This window comes from Orbicella faveolata, unplaced genomic scaffold (assembly GCF_042242905.1).
Source record: "Orbicella faveolata isolate gen_17 unplaced genomic scaffold, um_ofav_v1 contig_2, whole genome shotgun sequence".
NCBI lineage: Eukaryota > Metazoa > Cnidaria > Anthozoa > Scleractinia > Merulinidae > Orbicella > Orbicella faveolata.
The window spans coordinates 23,822,907-23,847,185 of NW_028301547.1; the positions used below are offsets into that span (position 1 = coordinate 23,822,907).

General features: G+C 39.5%; 2 protein-coding genes and 1 pseudogene across 4 annotated transcripts; 2 read left to right on the forward strand and 1 right to left on the reverse strand.

Moving 5' to 3' along the window:
• The first annotated feature begins 843 nt into the window (after positions 1 to 843).
• Positions 844 to 8,925, forward strand: LOC110055138 (sphingosine kinase 1-like). 2 transcript variants are annotated; one of them, XM_020761518.2, is made up of 5 exons: positions 844 to 1,348; positions 2,977 to 3,120; positions 3,789 to 3,883; positions 5,237 to 5,352; positions 6,575 to 8,925. In XM_020761518.2, exons 1-5 carry the CDS (start codon positions 952 to 954, stop codon positions 7,431 to 7,433), a joined length of 1,611 nt encoding a protein of 536 aa, XP_020617177.2. In that variant the 5' UTR covers positions 844 to 951; the 3' UTR covers positions 7,434 to 8,925. The 2 variants fall into 2 exon arrangements, with proteins under 2 accessions (XP_020617177.2, XP_020617178.2); XM_020761519.2 differs by having other exon boundaries at positions 6,875 to 8,925.
• Positions 8,926 to 11,373: 2,448 nt separating this feature from the next.
• On the forward strand, positions 11,374 to 14,186 carry LOC149112550 (uncharacterized; annotated as a pseudogene).
• A 1,083-nt stretch (positions 14,187 to 15,269) lies between these two features.
• On the reverse strand, positions 15,270 to 23,678 carry LOC110055119 (uncharacterized). 2 transcript variants are annotated; one of them, XR_002297291.2, is made up of 3 exons: positions 23,236 to 23,678; positions 21,313 to 21,858; positions 15,270 to 19,013 (listed from the first exon to the last, which is right to left on the reverse strand). XR_002297291.2 is itself a non-coding variant. In XM_020761499.2 (2 exons), exons 1-2 carry the CDS (start codon positions 23,613 to 23,615, stop codon positions 21,462 to 21,464), a joined length of 777 nt encoding a protein of 258 aa, XP_020617158.2. In that variant the 5' UTR covers positions 23,616 to 23,678; the 3' UTR covers positions 19,015 to 21,461. The 2 variants fall into 2 exon arrangements, 1 of the variants encoding a protein (XP_020617158.2); XM_020761499.2 differs by lacking the exon at positions 15,270 to 19,013 and having other exon boundaries at positions 19,015 to 21,858.
• Between the last annotated feature and the right edge of the window lie 601 nt (positions 23,679 to 24,279).

Genomic DNA, 24,279 nt, shown 5'->3' on the forward strand with positions numbered 1-24,279 from the left:
TTAATTTCGTTTTGAAGAGAGAGAGAAAATCTTCGTCAAGTTCCCTTATTGTAACAGAAATGAAAGAATACAAGTCAATATATGAAATATCATGTATTAATTTGAACTGGGGAGAAAGATATGAAGACATGATCGATCATCGCAGCTATGCACACAACTTAAAAGCAGTTGTGAAATTGCGAACTCACAAAGTGACCAGCTCCCACTTGGCTTGATAGCTCAGCTAGTAGAGCACTGTACCGGTTTTCGCAGAGGTCACAGGTTCGAACCCCGTTTAGGCCTGAAGTTATTTAAGGCTTTAATTTCACAACTGCTTAAGTTGTGTGCATGGCTGCGATGACCAATCCTGTCTTCAGAAATAAAAGACTTAACAAATATTTCCTTTCTAAGCTGAACAAATTCAAAGATTCCAATTATATTTTCACGGTCCTTTGGCAAACCAGGCAAACATAAACATTCACAAATCACAAGTGGCTTATAAAGGAGACTGTTCTTGTGTGGTTAGTTTCATCAGTGAGACCTAGAAAAATGTGTCGGTGCAAAACTGATGACTCTGGACCTTCCCGTTATCTCCCTCAGAATCCTTACTGGATTCCTTCAGTTGGCGCATACTCCTCCCGGCCAAATCTTTTTATCAGCGCAGAATTCTTGAAAGCCCGCTAATTCAGCATTGGAAGCCTAGTTTGAATAGACATATTAACTCCTATGTTGCGAAACGTTTCCCATCGGGAATTACCCAGCATATTAAAGTCATAAAAGGTAAAGGGTCTGCAAAACCAGGAGTTGTCAAAATGAAGTACATTTCGTGGTGTGTAACAACATGCACTTACTCCCTAAAGCGACACAGCTGACCAATACGACCTACAATTCTTCGAAGTGTCAAGTCGATGGAGTTCGGTCAGCCGGTAAACAGAATACATACATGCTTAAAATTATTGTTTGGTGATCGTGATGGATTCAGAAGACGAGATCGTTAACGGACGATTTGAACTTCTGCCAACGAAAAGATTGTTCTTCGTGAGCTTGTCAAGGAAATCTTTGACCTACACCAAGGGCGCAGAGAGATGCTGCTCGTGTGTTGGAAAGCACCGTTCCGCGACATCAATTTCGACGAATTTGGAGGATATTTATGGTGCCAAGGCTTACCGCGGACCGGAAGGTGATCCTGCCGCTTATTTTCAAGTGTATTCATGTCCCCTTTCTGAAAAGAAACGAGTAAGGCAGAAAACCTGCTTTAAAGTTGCCTCTTCTGATGGCGAAGAAGCGAATATAGCCGTAGCCGAGAAATGGGTTCGAACTATTTTATGGTTGGTCAAGGAACCGGAAAAGAATGTCATTAGCATTGAAGGTAAGATTTGATGACTGCGTAGTGACTTAAAGACGGTTATTTGAATTTTTTTCGCGAGTAAGACGTTTGAGAAAATTTTTAGGTGTGTGTAAGGTAGTGATTGGGAGATTACGTACAGGTAGCAATAGACAGTATCACTTTACAGATTCAAGTCACGAGACTCATGTCTGACTATTTGCCAATCGAAACAAAAACTTCAAAGGAGTGAATTTGTGCTACATTTAGCACAAATGATGTTTTGAAAATCATTGCTGTAATTTTAAAGGAGTTTCAAACACAATGATACATATTTATTTTTTTAATTTCACTTGCCTTTAAGGCTTAATGTTGCATTAGTTAAGTTGTTGCAATACCTAAGATCCAAATCAATGATCAACTGCTGATTACAGAGGTGTCTTAATACACACCCCAGACATAAAAACTGGTGAAGATTTTTAAACAGCGAGGCCAAAAAATCATAGATCACTGGCAAATAAAGGAATTCACATCATTCTATGAAAATAGTTTATAGACATGCATGAAATAAAAAGTTGAAATGACTCATTTGTAACTTATCCAGAGACACACCGTGTTGTTGGACTGCAGTGGGTGGCTAATTATGCATCTACAAGATCATATATTTGAACTGCAGAGAAAGGTATGAAGACATGACTGATCATCGCAGTTTTGTTACACAACTTATTGTATTATAAGCAGTTATGAAATGAAAGCCTGAAAAAATTTCAGGCTTGAACAGGATTGAAACCCACGACCTCTGCAATAGCTTAGTTGGTTGATCACTGCACTGGTATCACAGAGGTCATAGGTTTGAATCCCATTCAAGCCTGAATTTTTTTCAGGCTCTAATTTCACAACTGCTTTTGTTGTTTATATCACGGTGATGATCAATAATTATGTCTTCATAATTATGCATCTTTTCTAATGAAAAAAATCAAAAGAATTGTTGCTGGCTGAGGTCAGGAGGTAGACAGTGACTTTATCTGGCCAGCAGCTGGTTACTTTTGACAGCCCTGCCCTTAGATATGTTCAGCTCCTGTCCTTGGGATAATACCGAACTTGTGGGGTACACCTTGACTTGCATGCTCACAACTCACTTGTACTCGACAAATCCTTGTTTAATTGTCTTCCAGTGTTACAGTGCATCCTATTTCCTGGGTTCTCTCTCTGAAAAATCCTATCACATAATCACTTGTGTCTCTGATTACACTCTTAACAAAGCTCATGATCCTACCTGTCAGCTATGAAAATATGTCACGTTGTCATGGCACTTCCATTTAGGATCATTCAAAGCCACTGCTTAGGGATAGACCATTATTTTTTTGGAGGGGGGAGAGGGGGTGGACAATTTCCAAAAAAACCCATTCCTGCACAACAAAATCTGCTAAAAAAATCGTCCAAGGGGAGCCATGGGGAGAAAAATTGAGCAAGTGTTTTATACTATACAGGTCATGTGTTTGACTTAAAAAAATATTATTGCACAAGCTGCTGCTCACTCAGTAAAGTCATGCGCAACCTAAAGGCGAGAAAACATTTCGTGCCCCAGAAAATTTCCCAACCACACGTCCCACCCACCCCTCTCAAAAAATAATGGTTGATCCCTTAGATGTCATCATTTATCTGTTTTACAGAAGAGGGGACTTTGCCATCTTCACGCAAACTCCTGATACTAATCAACCCATTCAGTGGATCTGGGAGGAGTGTCAAAACCTTTTATGACAAAGTAGAGCCAATGCTGAATGAAGCTGACATTGATTTTGATGCAGTGACCACAGGTAATCCCATTCACATTTATTAATTTCATTTGCTGTAACTTAACGTATCCTTTTCCTATAAATCTTGCACATTTGAGGCTGGTATTTATAGTTAGTGACAGACAGTTGAATTCCAGTCTAAAGTATTTGAACATTCTCGTCCCTTTAGCTTCCAACTTTGAGCTTTCCCTATTTATTTTTGTGTTTATTTTCCCTATGTATTTTTGTATTTAAATTTTGTTTATTCAATCTTGCACTCATGTCACTGGGTGATTTTGCAAGAATCCAACACAAGTGTAAACTGTGATGGTGCTTTCAATATAATTTGAAGTGGGTGGCTGCCCTGATGTGCATTTTATTAAAGGACGAGCACTGTGCAAATTGACAAGGTATGAGAATGACTTTTCTCACCTTGTTTGGCCATCTTGAGGAAATTTTTGTTTTACAAGTAAGTTCAGTTCAAAGATTTTTTCCTGCCTGTGAAAACCAATGTTCGCCTTCCTGCTGGAAATCTTGTGGAAACCTCACTATTATTACTGTACTGTATTGTTGTCAGTTGAGTGAAGGTGATTGTAAACTTGAATGATTTCTCCAAGTTAATTAATAGGGTAACATTCTTAATTTCATTTTCAAAGTTAAAATTTTTGAAGGTTCTATGTGATTATCAAATCTTGTTTTCCTCTATGTAGAATATGCTGGTCATGCAGTAGAGATGATGTTGTCAATGAACCTTCTTCAAGTTGATGGGATTGTGATTTGCTCTGGAGATGGTCTGGTCTATGAGGTGCTGTATTTTCTTGTTTACCCCAACAACGTATTACTCGATCATTTTCTAAATTGTCCTTTATACCACCAAGTTGCAATCATGATTATTATTTTTATAGCTTCTTCCCAAGGACAATAAGAGACTGAATTCTCAAGATCATTGTATTTACAATTAATTTATTCTTTTTTCCATTTTTATAATATGTTATTAGTTTTTATATCATTTAATTGCAATTAATTTATTCATTTTTTCAATATTTATTATTTTTTTTACTTTATATTGATTGGATGCAAGAGCAGTATCAATTATTAAATGTAGATGTAGGTCACAGGGCACTTATCTCAAATGATACTTTTCAGGTTTCCACTTGTCTGTCTCCATGATTGAACCATCCCTTGTCCATAAATTTAGTTTGACTGCTTTTTAATGTACTATTAGTTGCTTCCTGCTGTGGCAAGTAAAAATGACTGTTTTGGTAAGAGGCATAGTCACTGGTTCATGGTTCATGCCTTGGACACTAGCTTCAGTGGTGCTGGTCCTGAATCCTGGTGGTAGTCAAAGTGACGAGTTGTGAAGGGTGTATTCAAGACTTATTTCGTCAAGGTTAAGACTTCCTCAGCCTTGTAAAAAAAAAAAGCAAAACTCCAGAATTGCTTAAGTTTGCAAATTGCTTTCTCATATTGTTGCCTTCTTGCCTTGGTGAGACCCATGAATTTTGGCTACATTCTTGAAAAATTCATAGTTTTAAAAGAGCTATTCCCCATCTCTGACATGTTGTTCAATCTCTGATTTGTTGCATTTCTTGGCTGACACTAGTCTTATAGTGTCCTGTTGGGAGACAAAAACAAATGGGTATAAGCAAATTGCTGGAGCAGTTTGACAATATGCCACCAGGTGGTAGCCTGTGATAAACTAGTATCCCAGAGTAGCTATACTATTTGTATGACTGAAACTGCAATTAAGTACCAGAACCACTGAGCCATTTGCTCCTCCACTCCACTGAATTACAACAGGCTTTTAACTGATGAGAGAGGTGAGGTGGCCTCGTGGTTAGTGTGCTCGTCTCCAGATTGAGCAGCCTGGGTTTGAGCCCTGGCCGGGGACATTGTATTGTGTTCTTGGGCAAGACTCTTTACTCTCGCAGTGTCTCTTTCTGCTCAGGTGTATAAATGGGTATGGGTAAATTTAATGCTGGGGTGTAACCCTGCAATTGACTGGTGTACTCCTAGTCACTCTGTGCTATTGAAACTGGAGGTAAGCCCTGGCCTGATGTGCCACTTGGCTCATATGCAGACTTAAACTTTTACCTGTACTTTATCTGATGAGCCTCAAGACTCATAGACACTCGTGGCTTTCTTGTTTTGCATTTAGGTTATTAATGGCTTGATGAAGCGTCCTGACTGGGAGACTGCAATAAAGATTCCCCTGGGTGTCATTCCAACAGGTTCTGGGAATGCACTTTGTCTTTCTGCTCTCCACGCTACTGGGTAGGTCACATTTCTAGGTTTTGTGTCTGAAGGATCAGAAGAGTTTTTACAGTATGGCATAATTAACTTTCGCTAGGGGACTCACCTAATACCAATGAGCCAATCAAAGCAAAAGTTGTCTTCAGAAATATTCAGTTCAGAATATTAAATTATTCTTTTGTAGTCGAAAAATTTGATGATGTAAAAGGTGATAGACTCCCTGTTCCTTGGTTCAGGATTTTCTTTGTTACTAGGTTGTCATAATTTGTGGCTTGGTTCATAATTTTTTGCCTTTGGTATGGAGTCTTGTTAGAATCATTTAAGGCTCTTTAAAGGCAACAATATAACATAAGTGAATACTGTTTGGGTGGTCAGTGTTCATGATTAAAACCTTAAAAAATGTTGGATCTGACCTAAAAATTATGTAAAAGTATAAAAACTAAATTTTGGACAACGTCCTGTTTGCCTTCATCGCAGTTAAATGACTAGATGAGCCCCCCCAAAAAAGAGTCTTAACACATGTTTTGATCCCTAAGGGGCACAATAAAAGGCAAATAGGCCTTAGGGAGAGGCTGGCACTTATTTACAGCATCGGTATTTAGCATGGAATGCCAAGATTCTAAGAATAAACGTTTTTGTCGATTGCTAATGCCACACTTTAGTAGTTCTACGTAGTTGGGATGGATATCATGTCCAGTCGTGGCTTCCTCTTGTGCCAGGCTTGTGCTCTGCTCCCCAAGAATTCCAACATCTTTCACTTGAAACAATGAAACGGCAATTAAACAGCACACAGAAAGGACTGGACATGATATCCATCCCAACTACATTGACATACTAGAGCATGGCATTGGCAATCGACAAAGACGCTTATTCTTTTTGTTAAATTTCACTAATTCTTCTTTACATTTCAAAACAGTAGGAGAAGTGATTGGCTTAATAGCAAACAAATTCAGACTCATTTATTAGCAAGTCAAGCAGTTATACCTAGAAAAGATCTTAAGTTTCTGAACTTTTTGTAATGAAGTACCAGCGGTTTCCCTTGTACCGTGGTTAAACTGAGAGTATTTTTTATTTTAACTGAGGGACTAACTGCAGCTCAAGAAATCGACCTAGATCCTTTGTGATGGTCAAGTTTCTGTTGGCTAGAATAATGGAAAAAATAACAATTATTTTGATGCACCCAGTAGTAGAGTGCTTTTTGCTAACAAATGAGTCAAACATATTCTTATTGCTCTTTTGCTAGGGAGCCATTTAATTTGATAAGTGCGATTTTTGGAGTTATACGTGGAAATCTACTTGATTTAGACATCTGCTCTGTGGTAACACCGACAGAAAAGCTGTACGCATTTCTGTCAGTAACATGGGGAATGGTCTCTGATGTGGACATTGAGTCAGAGAAATACAGATATCTTGGAGAGACAAGATTTCTTATTGGCACAATAGCAAAAATTATTGGCCTGCGGAAATATCGAGGGCGGATCTCATATTTGCCAGTCGATCATTTTTTACATGGTGGAGAGAATAACTTCGCTTTTAATTCCAGCCCTGGTGAAGTGGCCCACAGTGGTACATTGGATGACAATGTGAGCTCCACTTCACAACATAGGGAATTATGTCAAGGCAATAAGGCAATTGGTAATGGTACGTGCCATAAAGACAGTAATGCAAGTCCTTTAAGCCAAGGGCCAGTAGATCATCTGCTTCCTCCCCTATGCTCAGAGCTTCCACCCAGTTGGAAGGTGGAGGAAGGCGAGTTCATTCTAGGCTGTCCAGTGTTCCTTAGTCACCTCGGAACTGACTTCATGGCAAACCCTGAAGGAAAGTTTGGAGATGGCTTGATGGGTATCTTTTATGTTAGATCAGGGACAGGCAGAATGGCACTTTTGGATCTGTTTGGAAAAATGAAGGATGGATCTCATGTTCTTAGCCATCATGTTGAGTACATCAGGGCATTTGCTTTCCGTTTAGAGCCTGACACAAGCCAGCGTGGAACTATAGCAGTTGATGGTGAAAAAATTGATTATGTGCCAATTCAAGGACAAATGCATAAGTCGCTTGGAAAATTGATGTGTGTGACAGCACCTAAGAATATTACACAGTGAATGAATAGATCATCACTTCTCATTTATTTATGAATATTTTACAGTACAGACTGTAACTAAATTATTCTATGAACAATTTTAAGAATTTATATCTGGAATGAACGGATACATGTATCTCATATTTAACCCTTTCTGATCAGCCTATCAGTGTATTTACAGAATGAAATTGTATCAATAACTTTTCTTGTTTTCCAAATTTTGATTTAATAAATCAGCAGACTGTAAAGAGATGGCAATTTTTTGGGGGAGTCCTCTAAGTGATGACCATCAAGGATGAAATGAATGGAATTTAGTCTATGTACCAGGGTAAAAGTTCATATAAGTCTGACCAAATACTGAGTATTACCTTATTCCTTAGCTAGATAAAAGATAAGTCAAGGCTGTGGTCTAAGGGAAATTATGAGGAACCCAGAGGTTCCTAACCATGAAATCCTGGGTGCCGGCACAAAAGCTTACATGAAAGAAGTAAGTTTTTCCAGTCGCCCAAAGGCAAAAGTTAATCGCCTGTGGCACCCGAACGCTTCTAGAACACAGCCCTATAAGTTGTTTTTAAATCATTTAATTATTATTAAGGGACACTATCACGATGATTTTGGTGCATTTTCAGTTTAAGCAGGAGGCAGTCAATTTGTAATTGTTATTACAAACCTGAGCAGTATTGATATTTGATTAAATTTTGATTGTTTATCAATAGTGTAGTAAATATTTACCTAGATTTATGACTATAAGTTGTAAGGTCTTAGTTGAATAGTGTGGTTTTAATATTTTTATTATTATTTGTATTTTAAATGTATATGAATATCTATATCATTCTATCCATGGACAATTAATGGAGTATGGTGCTCTATAAATAAATTTACTTTAAATTATAATCCATCAAATATTTTCCCTCACACTCAATTGGCCTAAACGCGTCTCGTGACTGAATATGCACCCGAGTGATATTCCCCAATTTTCAAAAGTGCACAGTTTTCCTCAAGCTACCCTCTCGGAAAAGATAATGTCCATGGACAAATATCGTGCCAAATGGAGACTTGTTTATTTATGACCGAGTACCTTCGTTTGTTCATAAATTGCTTCTAGAACTCCAAGATGACTTGTTGATAGGCAAACTGAATTAGTTCATTTTTTCCAAGACATCATACTCTTGTCCCGGGGCATAAACAAAAGAAAGCCAAATTTCTTGCCACAAAAGTGGAAGGGAAGATTAGGTTTTTAACTTCTACTCTTACAATTGAAAAGATCATCAATGATCCCAATACTTGTTATTCCTTGTCGTAGTAAATCACTTTTTCAATTACTACAGTACTCCGCCAGAAATGTGAAATTACATTTACAGACTTAACAGAGAAATTTTTTTTATATTCTCGTTGACGTCCATAGTAGTAACTATCATTTTTCGTCGCAATGCGTCTTACATAATACAACATTCTAGCCATAAATCATGTATCAAGTCATATGCATCTTAACTGCATTAAAGATGTCCCAGTAATGGAGTGCTTTTATTTATTTATTTATTCATTCATTCATTCATTCATTCATTCATTCATTCATTCATTCATTCATTCATTCATTCATTCATTCATTCATTCATTCATTCATTCATTCATTCATTCATTCATTCATTCATTCATTCATTCATTCATTCATTCATTCATTCATTCATTCATTCATTTATTTATTCATTCTCATCTCACTGAAGCTGCTAACCCAAAGCGGGAGCGGGGACGGTAGAGTGGTGGGAGTGTGTTACCTCTTTTCAGATATCCCATCCCACTGCCTCTTAACCTATCACTTTCTTTCAGTCACAATGTCTGGTCTTCTAAAGACTCTCCGCTTAAATGTCAGATTTTGGAAGGGCATCGAAACGACAATAGCCTCTTAAAATCTCGCATTGTCTTCAGCCTCCTTCCCGTTATATCTACACGATTGGTGAATTATTGTCAAGAGGGTCAGATGAAGGGTAAGAGAGTTACTCCCCCATCGGGGGCGTAGCCAGGATTTTTCAAAGGGGGGCTCACGCTGTGTCAAACTGAAAATACTCACGAGATTGTCATTTCGTTTTCACCACCTGTTGTAGGTTGTTTGCTTAAGAAAGGCTTACAAAAGGGGGAGCCAAGGGCACCCCAGGACTCTACCCCCCCCCCCCCCCCTAAAGCTAACTACAGTCAAACCTGCATATAACGGTCCTGTATATAGCGGTCACCCTGTGTATAACGGTCACTGAACAACTTTCCAAAACTCGTCCCTTACATTTACTGTTAAGTTGACCTGCATATAGCGGTAACTTGTATATAACGGACGCGGTCACCCTTTAGACTTCCTGAATCCACAATTTCATTATCTTTTACCTGCATATAACGGTCACGAAATTGGGTTACAGTTAACGAATAATGACAAACTTTAATCATCAGCTCGTTAAATAGCAGCCACCAAGGCAGGGGTCTCAGATATTAGTACTAAACACAACTACTAATACATGTCATCGCCGACGTCCAACACATGCTTGGGGCCGATAGCATTAAAGTGTCGCCGCCTTCAAACAATAGTTACTGTAACTGTAACGACACAACCGTACCACACTGGCTTTCGTCATAATTCCCTGACTATAACACTGTTCTGTACTTATCAAGTTGACCACCGCGGTTTTACACTGTATTGGACCAAAAAAGGGCTCGGCATCAATTTCTCTTCTATCAGCTTCCGATGCAGCCACTCGCAGGAGACTTAGATCAAAGTATACTGCACCTCCCTTAGAGCACACCACGGACATTTTATGGACATTTCCTATCGTGTTTATTGCGTTGCTGTCACTCGTTATTGTAAATAAAACGTAAATCGAGTGATTATTTGCACATAAAAATGCTATTTGTTGACTTCCAGGGGAGTTTAAAGGAAACCTGTGTACAGCAGTCACCCTGTATATCGCGGTCACCTGGCCATTTCCCAAGGGTGACCGTTATATACAGGTTTGACTGTACGCCCCTGCCCATAGGCCTTATTCCTAAGGCAATCCCTCTCAAGATATGTTTAGACCCGGGAAGGGGATACTTCCTTATATGGGCTGTATGTGGCATCAAAAGGTATGGTTTTTGAGCAGTTTTGGTTCGAAATAGGTTGAGGGTATCGATCTTGGCCAGTTTGGTCTCAAATAGGGATTGTTTTTTGCACTCTAGTCGAGTTGAGTATGTTTTTTTTATAAGAAGCTTCTTTTTCATCAATAGCGATAAGACCATCAACAAAGACTAAGGGTATTGATTTAAGGGTCAGGTCAGGTCAGGTCATAAATAGGGTAACGAAAATCGCAGATCCCACCCCATTTTTTCGTTAGGGCGTGGATTCATCGTTTATTTCGGTTTCCTTGCCTCAAAATTTTGTTTCTCTAAAAGTGTTTGAAACTTGGATTTCTTACGTTTGAATCGCATAATTGATAAGCTCATCAAGAACCGAGTTGTTTTCTGGAATCAACTCGCGTCTGTGTTGCTTATTCGAGCGAAGGCGCTCTTGTCAATTGTGCCCAAGTGTTGACCGAGCCAAAGGAGCTCAAGTCGAGCCAACGAGTGCATTTTGTGAGTGGAGTCCTGAAATAGAAAGGAACTTCAAATCAAACAAATATTAATAACATTGTGTCTCGATACCCGGCAGTCGGGAAGTGCTTTCAAACAACTAGATACCCGGCAGTCTAATTCCACGGAATAACTCACTTCTTATTCTTTAAAGTCAAACGAAATCATGTATTATACTTTCGCCCTACAGTACCAACGCTTGGGCCTTTTCTGTTTATACGGTCTGCTTTGTTTATGTGGGTAGTTGATAACATACATAAAGGGACCTTTTTAATTTTATGAGTTAAACGTCCGCTTTGTCGGCGACTGTTACCGTCAGAAACGTTTCTTAACCATCCGAAAGTAACGGCTTCCCTGACCCGAAAGTTGCGGCCCCTTTTGCCTGCTAAATCCGAAAGTAACGGGGGCCGTTACTTTCGGAATTCTACGGTAACATCTTCAAAAATAATTATTGAAATCTCTGAGAGTAGTCGATATTTGTTCAGTGATGCCAAGCGATTGTAAATAATGTTTTGGTTTTGCAGTGGAAAGGGGATTTTTTTATCGGGATAGGGTGCCGTTCCTTCTCTTTCTTCCTCGCGTATTTTGCCACCCGATCCCTACCCCTTCCCCGTTTACGCCAGCAACACAGGCTATATTTGTGAGTAAGTTTAGACAATAGGTAGTCTGCCTCTGCCAGTCTGTTAGTGCCGCCATTACGTCACTCTGTACCGAGTTCAAGTTATGTCTAACTTTCCAGAGTATCCAGAGATCGTGCTGAAGAGTGCGGATGAGGCCAGAAGAATCGACTTCTGTGGGTACTGACGACTACTATTATAACATTCGTTCAGATCTGGGTGTCTACATGAGAAGCACAAATTTCCATCAAGGGAATGATATCAAGGTTTACTCTCTAAGCCAAGCCTGTCAATGGGGTGATCACTACTTGGCTACTGGCTTAGATTATTTCTACCGTAGAGTCACCAACTTCATCCCAACTGTCACGGAGGAAGCCATTATTACGCTGCATTTGGTCATTACTGACATCTTATTATATGGCTAGTTCCGTGTGCGGGCAAGATGAATCAAATCCTGCGCTGTGATTGGCTACGCGAGCGGGCAAGATGGGGCTATCTTGCCCGCTCGGGACTACCCGCCGTGTCCCGCAAGAAAAATTTCCGCGAAAGCCATATAATAAATCCTCTATTGACCAAGCTTGTTCGGTCAAGATGGTTGGATATTGGCCTCGTTCTCTTTTTTGCGAGTCTATGGCCAATATCCAGCCATCTTGATCTCACGCTTGGTCAATAACCCATACGTATTTGCTGACAGGGGCGTGTACCGAAAAGTGCTCAACATGAACACTGATGAGGGCGCCGTTGAATATAGCATCCACGATGCGTTCTAGGATGGGCTCTATTTTCTGGGGTTTGACTGGTCATGTCTACTGTTTGAGGCAAGTAGACAAATGGGGTGTCACTTACCACAAAAGCACCAACATGCGTAGACTACGAGTAGTCCCTTTCACTTAGTCCGTCGTGCGTGACGCGGAAGAAAACTGCGAGAAAGAAATGGCCGTGCGAAATCCTGCCATTTTTTTCTCGCGGTTTTCTTTCGCGTCACGCACGACAGACTAAGCGAAAGAGGGACTACTCGTACTTTACAACATGCATGACAACGGCGATGCATACACGTTCAACGTTCACAAGTCAGTGCTCAACTTTCTACTTGGTGGCGTGGCACAAACCACTGGCAAAGCGTTTGGTTATTGGGATAACATCAAATATTTTGCAAACGACACCGACGTTACAGTCGACTGGGAAAGAACCATCAAGAAAATCGTTGGCTTCAACAGAAGTGAAATGTCCTCCATAGAGCACAACTGGTCCATTGATGTAGGAGCACAGTATCAGAGCGGTCTTTTGAGTGAAGCCATCTGCAAATATCAGTTTAGCCTCAAAGTCCAGTATGGTGGAAAAAGCGTTAACTCAGAGTAGCAGCAATGGAGTCACATCACTGAGGAATCCGGAACCGTTCAACTGCATAAGATGTACGTTTGGCACTGTATTAACTGGGTTTGGCGAGGACAAGAATCTTTTCAGCCCTAACCTGGAGATCACCAACGATTCAAAACCACCCGAAGAACCACCAATGAAGACTATATATATCCATGCAAAGTCGGGATGAACAATTGCCTGTCCAAGAAGTAACCAATATTGCTGTCAAGTGTGAGACAAGTGAACTTTAGACAGACCTGATCTCGAGTTCATTTATTATTAAGGGGAAGCCGGAGTGTTTTGTAATTTTGTAGTAATTTGGCTTTATTTAGTTGAATTTGGCCCTCCCTTGATTATTAGGTATTCGTATTTAGCTTTTTGATATACGCTTCATTTATTCATAGCAACTGGGTTTCTAGTGGGTATCGGATGTTAAGTTGTAGAAACTCCATCGTGACTGTTCATGTATTCACGTGGGTTTTTGTAGCATGTTAGCCTGCGAGCAGGCTCACGTTGGAGCACAAGCGCGCGCGGCGTAGCCGCGGGCGCGATATCGAGCGGCGAAGCCGCGAGACGAGAAAGTGACTTTCTTGGCACCTTTTCACCAGACCCCTTCCCCCCGAATCGCTTTGCTCGTCACTACTCGCGCGCGTGACTCAAAGGTGAGCCTGCTCGCAGGCTAGTAGTATGTTTGCAGTTAGATTTTGTCATTACTATGAGTGCAGTAAGCCGATTTGGGTTTATTTTCCCATTGTAGACCACGTGATATTCTTTAGAGAATTTTTCTTTTATCGATCTTAAAATTATTCATTCATATACATGCGACCATTTCAAAATTTGAAAGCAAGAATTCTCAAGAGTATCATCACGTGGTCTACATTAAGAAAACAAACCGCCCAAGCTAAAGAGGGTCTATTCCTGAAAAATTTGATTTTGACTTAAAATGGGCGCTAGCTTAAAAGACTTCCCACCAAAGTTTTGTTATTATAAATTTACATTTTCAGTAAAATCAAGTAGTGCATTTGTGAGAGACATTTATTTGGTACGATTCCAGTGTTGATTCCAACCGTTCATTTGACATTTATGTCTCGTGATCAAGTAGCGTCGTTTAGCCCTTTTAATTAAACCTTGGGCGCTTTCCATTCGACCAAAAAATTCTGGTGTGAATTTCCGGTGAACATGCTATCGATCGGTCAATAAATCAATTTATCTGAATCTTTCTCTAGTTAGTGCTGCAAGGTATATATAGCAGTTGACAAGACAGGATGAAGAAAAAGAGATTTAATCTCGGCATGTAGACTAAACATTCTCAGCGTCATCCCTCTTAAGTTATTTTGGGGCACTGTACCCAGTAGACTTGCCACAAGTCGACCTCATGAGTTTCAGGGTAGAATAGCGAGCGAAGCGAACTGCGAGGTTTTAGACTTCGAAGCGGCGTTGTGAAGGTCGCGAGGCGGCCGAGCGACCGACGAAGCACGAATGACTTTTCTCAAAGTTTAGGTACCCAGCGGATTGTGTGGATGTTTTCCCGCAGGATGGAAATGCACGTTTCGCCGTTTAGGCTGGTGTCACAAGATTCGCTATTTCTTTACCCTCCCTGGATTTCCGAAACCGGGTGTATTCTAAAAATAAAATTACCTTGATTGTTTGACTTATATGGGGAACTAACTTAGCCTGCGAGCAGGCTCACGTTGGAGCACAAGCGCCCGCGGCGTAACCGCAAGCGCGAAATCGAGCGGCGAAACCGCGAGTCTCTTCACCAGACTCCTTCCTGCCGGATCGCTTTGCTCTTAGCCGGGAGACGCAAATGTGACCCTGCTTGCAGGATAGAACTAACTCTGGGCGCTTTCCATTCGATGAAAAATCCGGTTTGAGTTTCTGGGCATTTTCAGGGACGAATGGAACAGCATTTTCCGTAAAAGAAGACAACCTCGAAACTTTCCGAAATTTCTTACCGGGAATTTCTATTCCATTTGATTATCCCCGAAATTTCCGGAAAGTTCGGTTGAATGTTTCGCTTTTCCGAAATTCAACAGTTTCCGGACTTACTGGAAAGTTTCGCCGGAAATTTCTGTACCATTTGCCCCCGTTTCGAGATGTTTGGATGAATGGAAAACGCCCTCTACCCGTCTTCCTCTCATGACTTAACAGATTACTTTATTCAGACGACACAATCCGAGCAGTTTAATTTGGAAATAAAAACTAAATAAACGTGATCTCCACTTAACTGAAATAGCCCCGATAAATAGTGATCGGCGAGATTGCAATCGAAAAATTCATCAGCACTAACCAAATCAAAAGTAATTACTTGACTTTATTAATGCTTGATTTAGAACGAAAAGTAAATGCCGAAGTATTCAACAAAAAGGTCACCTAGGCAAAAGTACTACCCAGTCAATCACTGCCCGATGTTTGCACCATTTATAACGTCCAAATTGCCTTAGTCGGCCTTAGCCACTTCTACGTTCCCCTGGTCTACATTTCTGTTAACGAGTCGATTTCTTTGGCAAGACCTCTAGAAAGGTCCAAAAGTCAATGTATAAGTTTTACTTCTTTGCATTCATGTTTTTCTGGAAGAGGAGAGGGGTTAGGTTACTCCAAGAGAAAATGATGGTTACTTTGAACGATTCAGGTTGGACGCGTGAAAACTTGAGTGAAGACTGAATCACCTTGCATTTGCTCCAGATCGTTATAGCTCGGTTCTCTCTTTGGATTTTACGATGCAGCTCTAATACAAGTCCTTTTTCTTTTCATACACCGCCCCACCAAAAAGATAAATAAACTTGGAAATAATTAGCAATTAGACCCGTAACCCGCAAGGGCTACGGGTCAAAAGCCCATGAGGCGAAGCCTCATGGGCTATTACCCCGTGGCCCTTGACGCCGAGGGGTCTAATTGTTTTAGTATCACCCAACTAGTCGGACAGAAAAGGCACTAATAAATTTAGCAAATGCGAGTTGAAGAAATATTTATTTGGGAATAAAACGAAAGAAAGCGTCACGCTCGATTGCGCCAATTTCGCTACTCGAGCACTATTAGTAATAGTCCTCTAGTAGCGTAGCCAATTAAAATGTAGGATTTGCATTAGTCCACTAGTTGGGTGATACTAATCTCATTTAGCAACTGTTATCAAGGGAGTACATCTAGCTCCTGTACTCTTTGCAGTCACCCTTCCCGCTTCCCAAACATTGAATGATTGCGACGATTGGTTCGCTACTCATGCGGTGTTGCTGTACAATTCTGGCACATATTATGGTCCAAACATTGATATCAGCCCATCGGTTATCATGGATTTCAAGTTTTAAGATCGATGTCATATCACCTTAGGTCTTTTCTAAACCACTTGTTTGAGGTAGTTCAACATTATGGTTGTAAAATTAGATTCAGTTTGAGTTATTCTTGACCTGTGAATAATCAGGTTCCTGGATAAACAGTCAATTCATTTCTTTGTCAGCCCAAAACCCCATACAAGAACACTAGATTTGTTACGCTGCCTAATTGGATCCGTCCAGTTTCGTCAGTCCCTGGAAATGTTCTAAAACGCTGTCACGAACTAATTATGCAAACATTCGACAAAATTAGAGAACGTTCAAGCATTTCTGCTAGATTTTAAATTTGCAAATCAGCTTCTTTACAAATGGAGGTCTAACGATAATTACACAGTGTAACGATACCACCCCGCTGGTACTGGTATTTTTTCTTCCAATCGCATGTAAGTTGTCAGTCACACGGCTGAAACTTAATTTTCGTTGTTCGTGTGCCATTTGCTTTCATTATCTTATTAAAACTTTTACGCTTCAGATGAAGAATAAAAGTTAAAAAGATTTACATTGTCAGGACCACGAAGAAGCATCCAGAAGTATTGCTAACCCTCCTAGACAAGATGCTTGTTGGGGAGGAAACCAGTTCCCAGTTTCCTATTCATTCTCCTGGAAAAAAAGAAAATAATTCTCGAAACCCCCGTCTCCATCATAACAACAGCAAGTTGTGGGCCAGCAGTGGCACCACCCACCATCCCAAGTTTCAATAAGGCCACTGCACTCCCACATCTGAAATGAAACTTGCACAAAATTAAACTTTTTGGCTGGGTTATAAATAATAGGAGGGGAAAATGTTCCCCAGAATCTTTCTTTTCCTTTTTCTTTTTTGCAAACTACTTTCATTAAACCTCTCAGAATACAAAATTTGGAATTCACTGCAGGTGAAAGGAAGATGCCAAAAGAGATGAGTAGACTTAAAGTCACTGTTGGCAAATGATATCACCAGAAAGGCATGCCAATGTAGGAAACCACAAGTTTCTTGGATAACGAAGGCAGGAACATTTTGGGGAGGGATACTAAGTCACATTTTTGATGAACTCTCCATCTGAGAAAATAAATTAGACACAAAAAATAATCAACAAACTCCTTTTGTCACTCTGGAAGTACATGTAAGTTCGTCACAAATTCCAGAACTCCTCAGACATTTTTTGCACCTCAAGTAAATTTTCAGCTGGATTAATACAAATCCTAGATTAGTACTTACAGTCTTTCCTGCTGAAAGGCAGAACCTGACAGTATTTCTGTATCTGCAAGATTGGTTTCTATCCAACTACAAGGAAGTCACATTGGACACCTCGTAGATGGCAATTCAAGGGAGAACCCTAAGCTCTTCTTCTCTAGGGAAATGTCACCGCTTTAAGACTACGAGGGGAGGGAGGGAATGGGGCACTCCCAACACTGTGGCACTGGTTCCAATCCTGGACCTAGCGCCATGACTAGGTAGTGTTTGTTGTTGGTTTGTCCTTGCACAGCGAGTTTTTCTTCCGGTTCAACACAGATTTCCTCCTTCCACAAAAAACAACACTCCAAATTCTAATTCAATCTCAATACAACGAGTTTATCAGAGCTTTTTAACATATTAAGAGAGGATTCTAGAAGTCGTTTTTGGACTGTGTGGATGTGAAATCGAAATTTCAAGAAAATGTGGTACTAAAACAATGATAAACCACTGAAAGTGAGGCAAGAGAAAATTTAAATAGATGGCATAACTAAAGATCTAGAAGGAAACATGGATGGGATATCCATGTCAAAAATTATTTCAAGAATTCATATTGAGTAGAATGTTCTCAAAGTGGTGTTTCCTTTTGAATTCTGCTAAATTGAAAGTTCAGAAAACGTCCATATCACATTTTGCCAATCTCAGTTACTTTATCCTGTTATGATGGTAACAGACAATGTTATTATTTGAAGAAAAAAAATTTGCATTTTGAAAATAACCTTTCAATTTCTGTACATTATTAGTGCAAAGAGCCAATCAAAATTTGCCTCAGACAATTTAACTGTAGTTGGAAACCAACCAAGTATTGTAACCTTTTGAGTCCTATTTTATATAGCTAGCCCTATGAGCGAGCAAGCTGAACTGAATCCCGTGCTATGATTGGCTACCCAAGCAGGCAAGATGGCACTCTCTTGCTTGCTCAGGATTACCTGCTGTATGTCGCAAGAAAATAGTGTTCTTTTTCCATATAATAAATCCTTTCTTCACCAAGCTTGTTAGGTCAAGATGGCTGGATATTACCTTGTTCTTTCTTTTTTTGCATGTTTATGGACCTAGACTCCATCTTGGTCCATAAACACACACAAAAGAACTCAGCCAATGTCCAGCCATCTTGCCCTCACGCTTGGTCAGTAACCCATGCACAATACAAATTCTCCCTGCCGGCCATGATAATTTGAAAAAGGCACTTGTTGGGAGAATTTGTATAAATATCAAGACAATATCCCTTTAGTGATCATCTTCTGGCTTGCATTATTGTTTAGCTCAACAAAACAAGGACAGATTACTTATGATCACTCTTTGGACTTAAAGGGCAAATTTAGTTGAATAGAATGATTGACGATCAGCAACCAATCAGGAAACTGGACAGCGACAACGCCAACTAACAGGAGTCTGCAACAGCATGGGCTCCTTCGTCAACGGCAGAAAACAGCAAAACACTGCAGCCATGGTCACAGCATGACCAGTCAACCCGCACAGCAAGTATAAATAAACTGCGCCTACAGGAAAGGCCAATATGATAGATTTAAAATCAAATACATTCTACGTTGAGTACATAAAATAACAAATATGAACTAACTTTAGGTCAAAGTTCCTTAGTTTGACACTAGAAAATTACTTGGATCAGAAACCCATCATCAGGAGTGTGTACATGTACCCTGCATTCTTTGTCTAGATAAAGCTATACTCAGGGTGAATTTGACAGGATTTTTCTCATCCCTGCTCTAAGGCAACCAATCAAGCTACAGCTACTACCACAGTACAGTTGAAACTCTGCTGACAGACACCTTCTGTAGATGGAAATTTTGCCTAAGCAAACACTTATTTTCCTGGCTGCATACAAAAACAGCCCCATTTAACCTCACACAGTCTTATGGCTCTTGTGAAGCACGAAGGTGTCCTATTACAGGACGTGCACTTGTACACTATTTGAACAAGCGACAAGTAAATCTCATTGTCAGGTCACAAAGAGGGAGCAACTCGTACCCTGATATTCTCAATCAAACCAAACACATGTGAGAAAATTGTTCAATAAGCCAAATGTTGGATGTCCACAACCTAGACTATGTATTGGTTACTGCTTGTATAACACAAAACACGTCAACTAATGCCACTTGGTTATCTTTGTTAACTATTCACAACCAAGTTTCCTACCAAACTAAAGCAAAATCAAGCTATACAAAGAAATTAACTACTGTACAAAAAATACAACAGCACATGTGCATAGTTTAAATTTGGAAAATCAGGAGAATGACATTATTAAGGTGATTCCTCAGAAATAAAAGTTGCTGAACAATTTTTTTGAAACTTCCCTTGAATACTCCCTACGGAGTGCTGTTTCGAAAAATACACTAAACAGTATATCGTATGTCACCCCTGCTCATTAAAGAGATATGATGGGCCAATCTTACCCCATGTAAGCCTAACAACGCACATTATTTCATCAGTTCATGTTAAATTTTGGGTAGCTGGAAGCAAAAGTTGTTAAAGCAATACTTAATGGGCAGAAGGTCTTGGGCACTTGGGACAATGTAGTATATAATTTATGGGAGAATCACACAATTCTAAACGGCACTGACTCAAAAGGTTCCTCCAATTGTTGTTTTCGAGGTCTTAATTTGCATCCTTAAGTAAAGGTTTTGTGCAATCTTTAAGCTATTTCTATTTTCCCTACCGAACAATTTTTTTAATTTTATAACTTAAAGAGAATACTTTTTTGACCAAATTTATGGAATAAAAAATATAGGTCACCATGCTTGTTTGAGAGAAAACGAGCATTTATTTCGCTTTCGAGCTTAGCTTGAAGGAAATCTCTTATGCTGTGTACGTGCATGCGCTCATCCGCACACGTTAATGAAGCAGAAATCGTGCACAGCAGGGTTGCGCAATGCAATACTGAGGAATCACCTTAAAGAAACCTCCACCAAGTCTTGATAGAACAGTGTGATTCATGAATTTCTTGCAGTATTACTCCACTCCCTAGAACTTATGTTTTATATTAGTTGTATTGGCTAAAAATATGAAACTATTTTGAGATACAGATTGCATTGTCTCTATTCTCCAAATTCCTAGTTGACTGAAAGAACAGAAAGGTTGGTTTCAACACATAAAGCTACCAAATGCAACAATGCAGCACACCTAATAAAAACTATGTGCCCAATTTAGTCACAAACAATTCACTGTTACAGGTTGAATAATACAGCGATACTTCATGCTGCAAATATGTACAAGAACAGTTTGACAAAAACAAGCTTTTGAAGCCAATCAAAAAAAAAAACTTCAAAGCCTTTAAGCTGAAGCATTGTGGGTCACCACAAAACTGAGAAGGCGGTTGTTATTTGACTCTCGAGTATACTTGTGTGAAACTGGCAAACTCAGTTAAGGGGAAAAAACTGAGGTTATTCAATAAGAATGCTGAGAAAGTTTACTATTTCTGTAAAACCCATTCAAACTGTTCATGAGGCAGCCAACACTCGCAAAACTACTAACCAACCATTTCAATGATCTTTGACCTACTGAAGAAGAACATAATTATTTTTGGGCAAAGCAACCCTGATTATCCCTTCTTTGCAAACTATGAGTGATGGATTCAGCCTTTAAGAGCCACTGTGTACATAGTGTCTACGATTTTTTTTGTAACCAAATAGATACTTACAGCTATATTTTCACTAAGGTATACAAGAACAAAAAACTTCCAGTTCAATGCAAAGGGGTATTTAACAGGCATTCAACTATTAAGCAATGTAAAAAAATGATGAGTAAAAGAAATTGAGCATACTAAAAGTCTCGAGTCTCTACCTAAAACGGAGGAACGCCCATTCCATTCCCTCTATGCTCTGCAACAAAAGTTTACTCCCCTTCTCCAGAACAGCAACAAACCCTGGAAGAGAATACTTAAAAGAAACTGATTACTGCACCACAGTCAAAGTAAAACCAGGATGGAAAGCTTAGTCATCTGCATTGTTTTCTGCTCCATCATCGACATTCGATTGGTTGTTTTGGGAAGGGCCATCATTCTCTCCGTCACCTTCTTGACTTCCTTGGTCAGGAGTTGGGGACCTTCTTTGCTTGGGAGACCTAGAATGAGATCTTGACTTTATATTCTTTGGAGACCTTGAAAGGGATTTAGAGTGAGAATGGGACCTGGAACGAGACTGCCTTGGTTTTGAGCCTGACTTTGAACGTGATCTCGAATGTGATCTTCTACGACGTGGACTTCTGGACCGGGAACGACTATCTTGTTTCCTTGGTGACCGTGAGTGACTTTGACGAGTTCTACGTGGTGAGCGCGAATGTGATCGTGAGCGGCGATAACGAGGCGATCTGGAACGAGAGCGACGTGCCCTAAACAAACAAAGACTGGATAAGCATTTGTACATGACTTTCTTATTGAAAAAAAATTGGGCATTATTACAAGTCTTCAACAGTTTGTAATAAAAGAGAAAAGATATGTGACAATAGTGACAATGGACAACCTTAGCAGTGTCACACATTTTTCACTCAAATGAAAATAAGCTCTTGTGCTGATTTTATCGAGCAAAATTTAGTAAATATGCAAAAATTTGTAAGAATTTGTTGCAAGCTCATGGAAATATGGAACATCAAACTTGTCAAATTTTACAACAAAATGTATGTCAGGGGACAAGGCTTGGCCCCTGAAATAAGTTCCTTTGTAAAAAATTGGTACATTAAGGAGTTTCATATTTTACTAAATTCAACATGATAAATTTATCAAGAGAAGTTTTTTTGTTTATATGAAAATTGTCTTTATTGCATGACATGGTAAAGTGGTTGACTTAACAAGGAAAGGAGAAACTCAAACAATATTTAAATTAAGACTGCATGACTAATTTTTTACCCCATGATAATGCATTTAAATCTTCAATGAAGAAAATACTCCACTAGTCTTGCTTATTACCCAGCTTAATCTGCATGTGGTTGAGATGAACCGAATCCTACACTGTAGCTGGGTATTCAAGCAGGGATGAAGGTGCTATAATACATCTTCAGTATAGAATTGTGTTATTTTAGCATGATAAAACCTGTTTAATATCAACTAAAATTGTTTGGTCAAGATGGCTGGATATCAGCCTTGCTTTTTCTTCCGTGATTACAGACCTGTGCCTTGGTCCATAAAATATAAAAAAGAACTTGGCCGTTGTCCAGCCATATCAGCCATACACTTGTTCACATCTTTTAACAGCTGTTCAATACTTTTAACCTAAATTGTTTATTTAACACTGTATTCATTCTGCTAAATTTAGTTACTTTGGGGCACCTACTCGATTAGTTCCATAAACTATTTAGGTGTTCCAAATTCCACACAATCAACCTTATTTGAAAACTACTTGTCTTCCTTTATCTTCTTTTCTTTCTCTCTTTAACACTTTATTTTTTAAAAACAATTGTAAATTATTTCATTGATGCTATTTACATCTTCCATATGTAATTTGTATATATTTATATGCTTTCTATTTTTTTCTGACAGCTCTGTAAAATCTTGATGTTTGTGAGCGTTTAAATTAACATTGAATTGAATTGAATTTCCACAACCCTCTGCTGCTGGACTAAAGGATATGGTATGCGCAAGAGAATTTAGGGGTTAAAATTAAACCAAAAGCCTAACAATATTGTTTATCAGTATTGATAAGCTTTCTGAAAACAAGTGTCTAGTATTAAACTCTCACATCTACGGGGCCTAACATAGGGTGAAATCTTTACCTGCGTCTAGGGGACCGTGAACGTGAACGATATCGTGAGCCGCCGTAGTTCGAGTTTCTGTAACGATTACGCGGCTTGTAAGATTCTGAGGGTCTTCCGTATTTTGCCATCTGCACTCGGATTTCTCGTCCATCGATGATTGTTCCATGTAAGGAATCCATTGCGTCTTCAGCATCGCGTTTCTCGTGGAATCTGACAAAAGCAAACCCTCGGGATTCTTGTTTGTAGCGATCGCGCGGGATGTAAACGTCACCGAGTTCGCCGTATTTCGAGAATACCTTGGTCAAATCACCCGTGGTTGTACGATAAGTGAGGTTGTCGACTTTTAGACTAGTCATTCCCTCAATTTGAGGTGGCCCTCGGCTGCTATCGAAGCTCATGATGACAACGAACCTTCAAAATGGCGTCTTTCTTGCTTCCACGTGTCGTCTAATATGAATTGCGAAATAATTGAGCCCCCCTCAAGTCTTGTTTCAGTCTCGTACCCAGTTGCCACTCATTACGCAACAAGAAGATCTGTTAGATCTTATAACCGCGCTTTTAAAATTTAATTAATTTTATTAACAACAGCTTTCTTTCTTAAAAGTCACGATTGAATTGAATTGTTTTTTCCATTGAGTAAAGGGCTAGCAAAGAAGTCACACAAGTCACATAATTCAAGAATTGCGTTATCCACGGCTATCTTTAGTAGGGTGGTTATTTCCCTACAAATGACGTAATCCTTGCACGTTCTGACAAGTTCGTTGCTTGGCTTGCAAATGTTTAATTTTCCTTCCGATCTATGAACTCGCTGCGATGAAACCGCCAAAGAATTTACTTCACTTGCCTAAAACCACAAGAAATACTCGCAAAATTACAAATAAATTAATGAACGTCGCTTCTGGCGAAATAAACTTGCAAAATAAACACGATCTTGTTTGTCACGTAGCGAAAGTGAAAGCTGCAACGTCAACGCATTCCATGGCTGACGTAATACCTTTTTTTAGCGTGTTCATTATTCCCTTTAAATCCAACGCTTTGATAAAACGAAAAGAAAATATATTT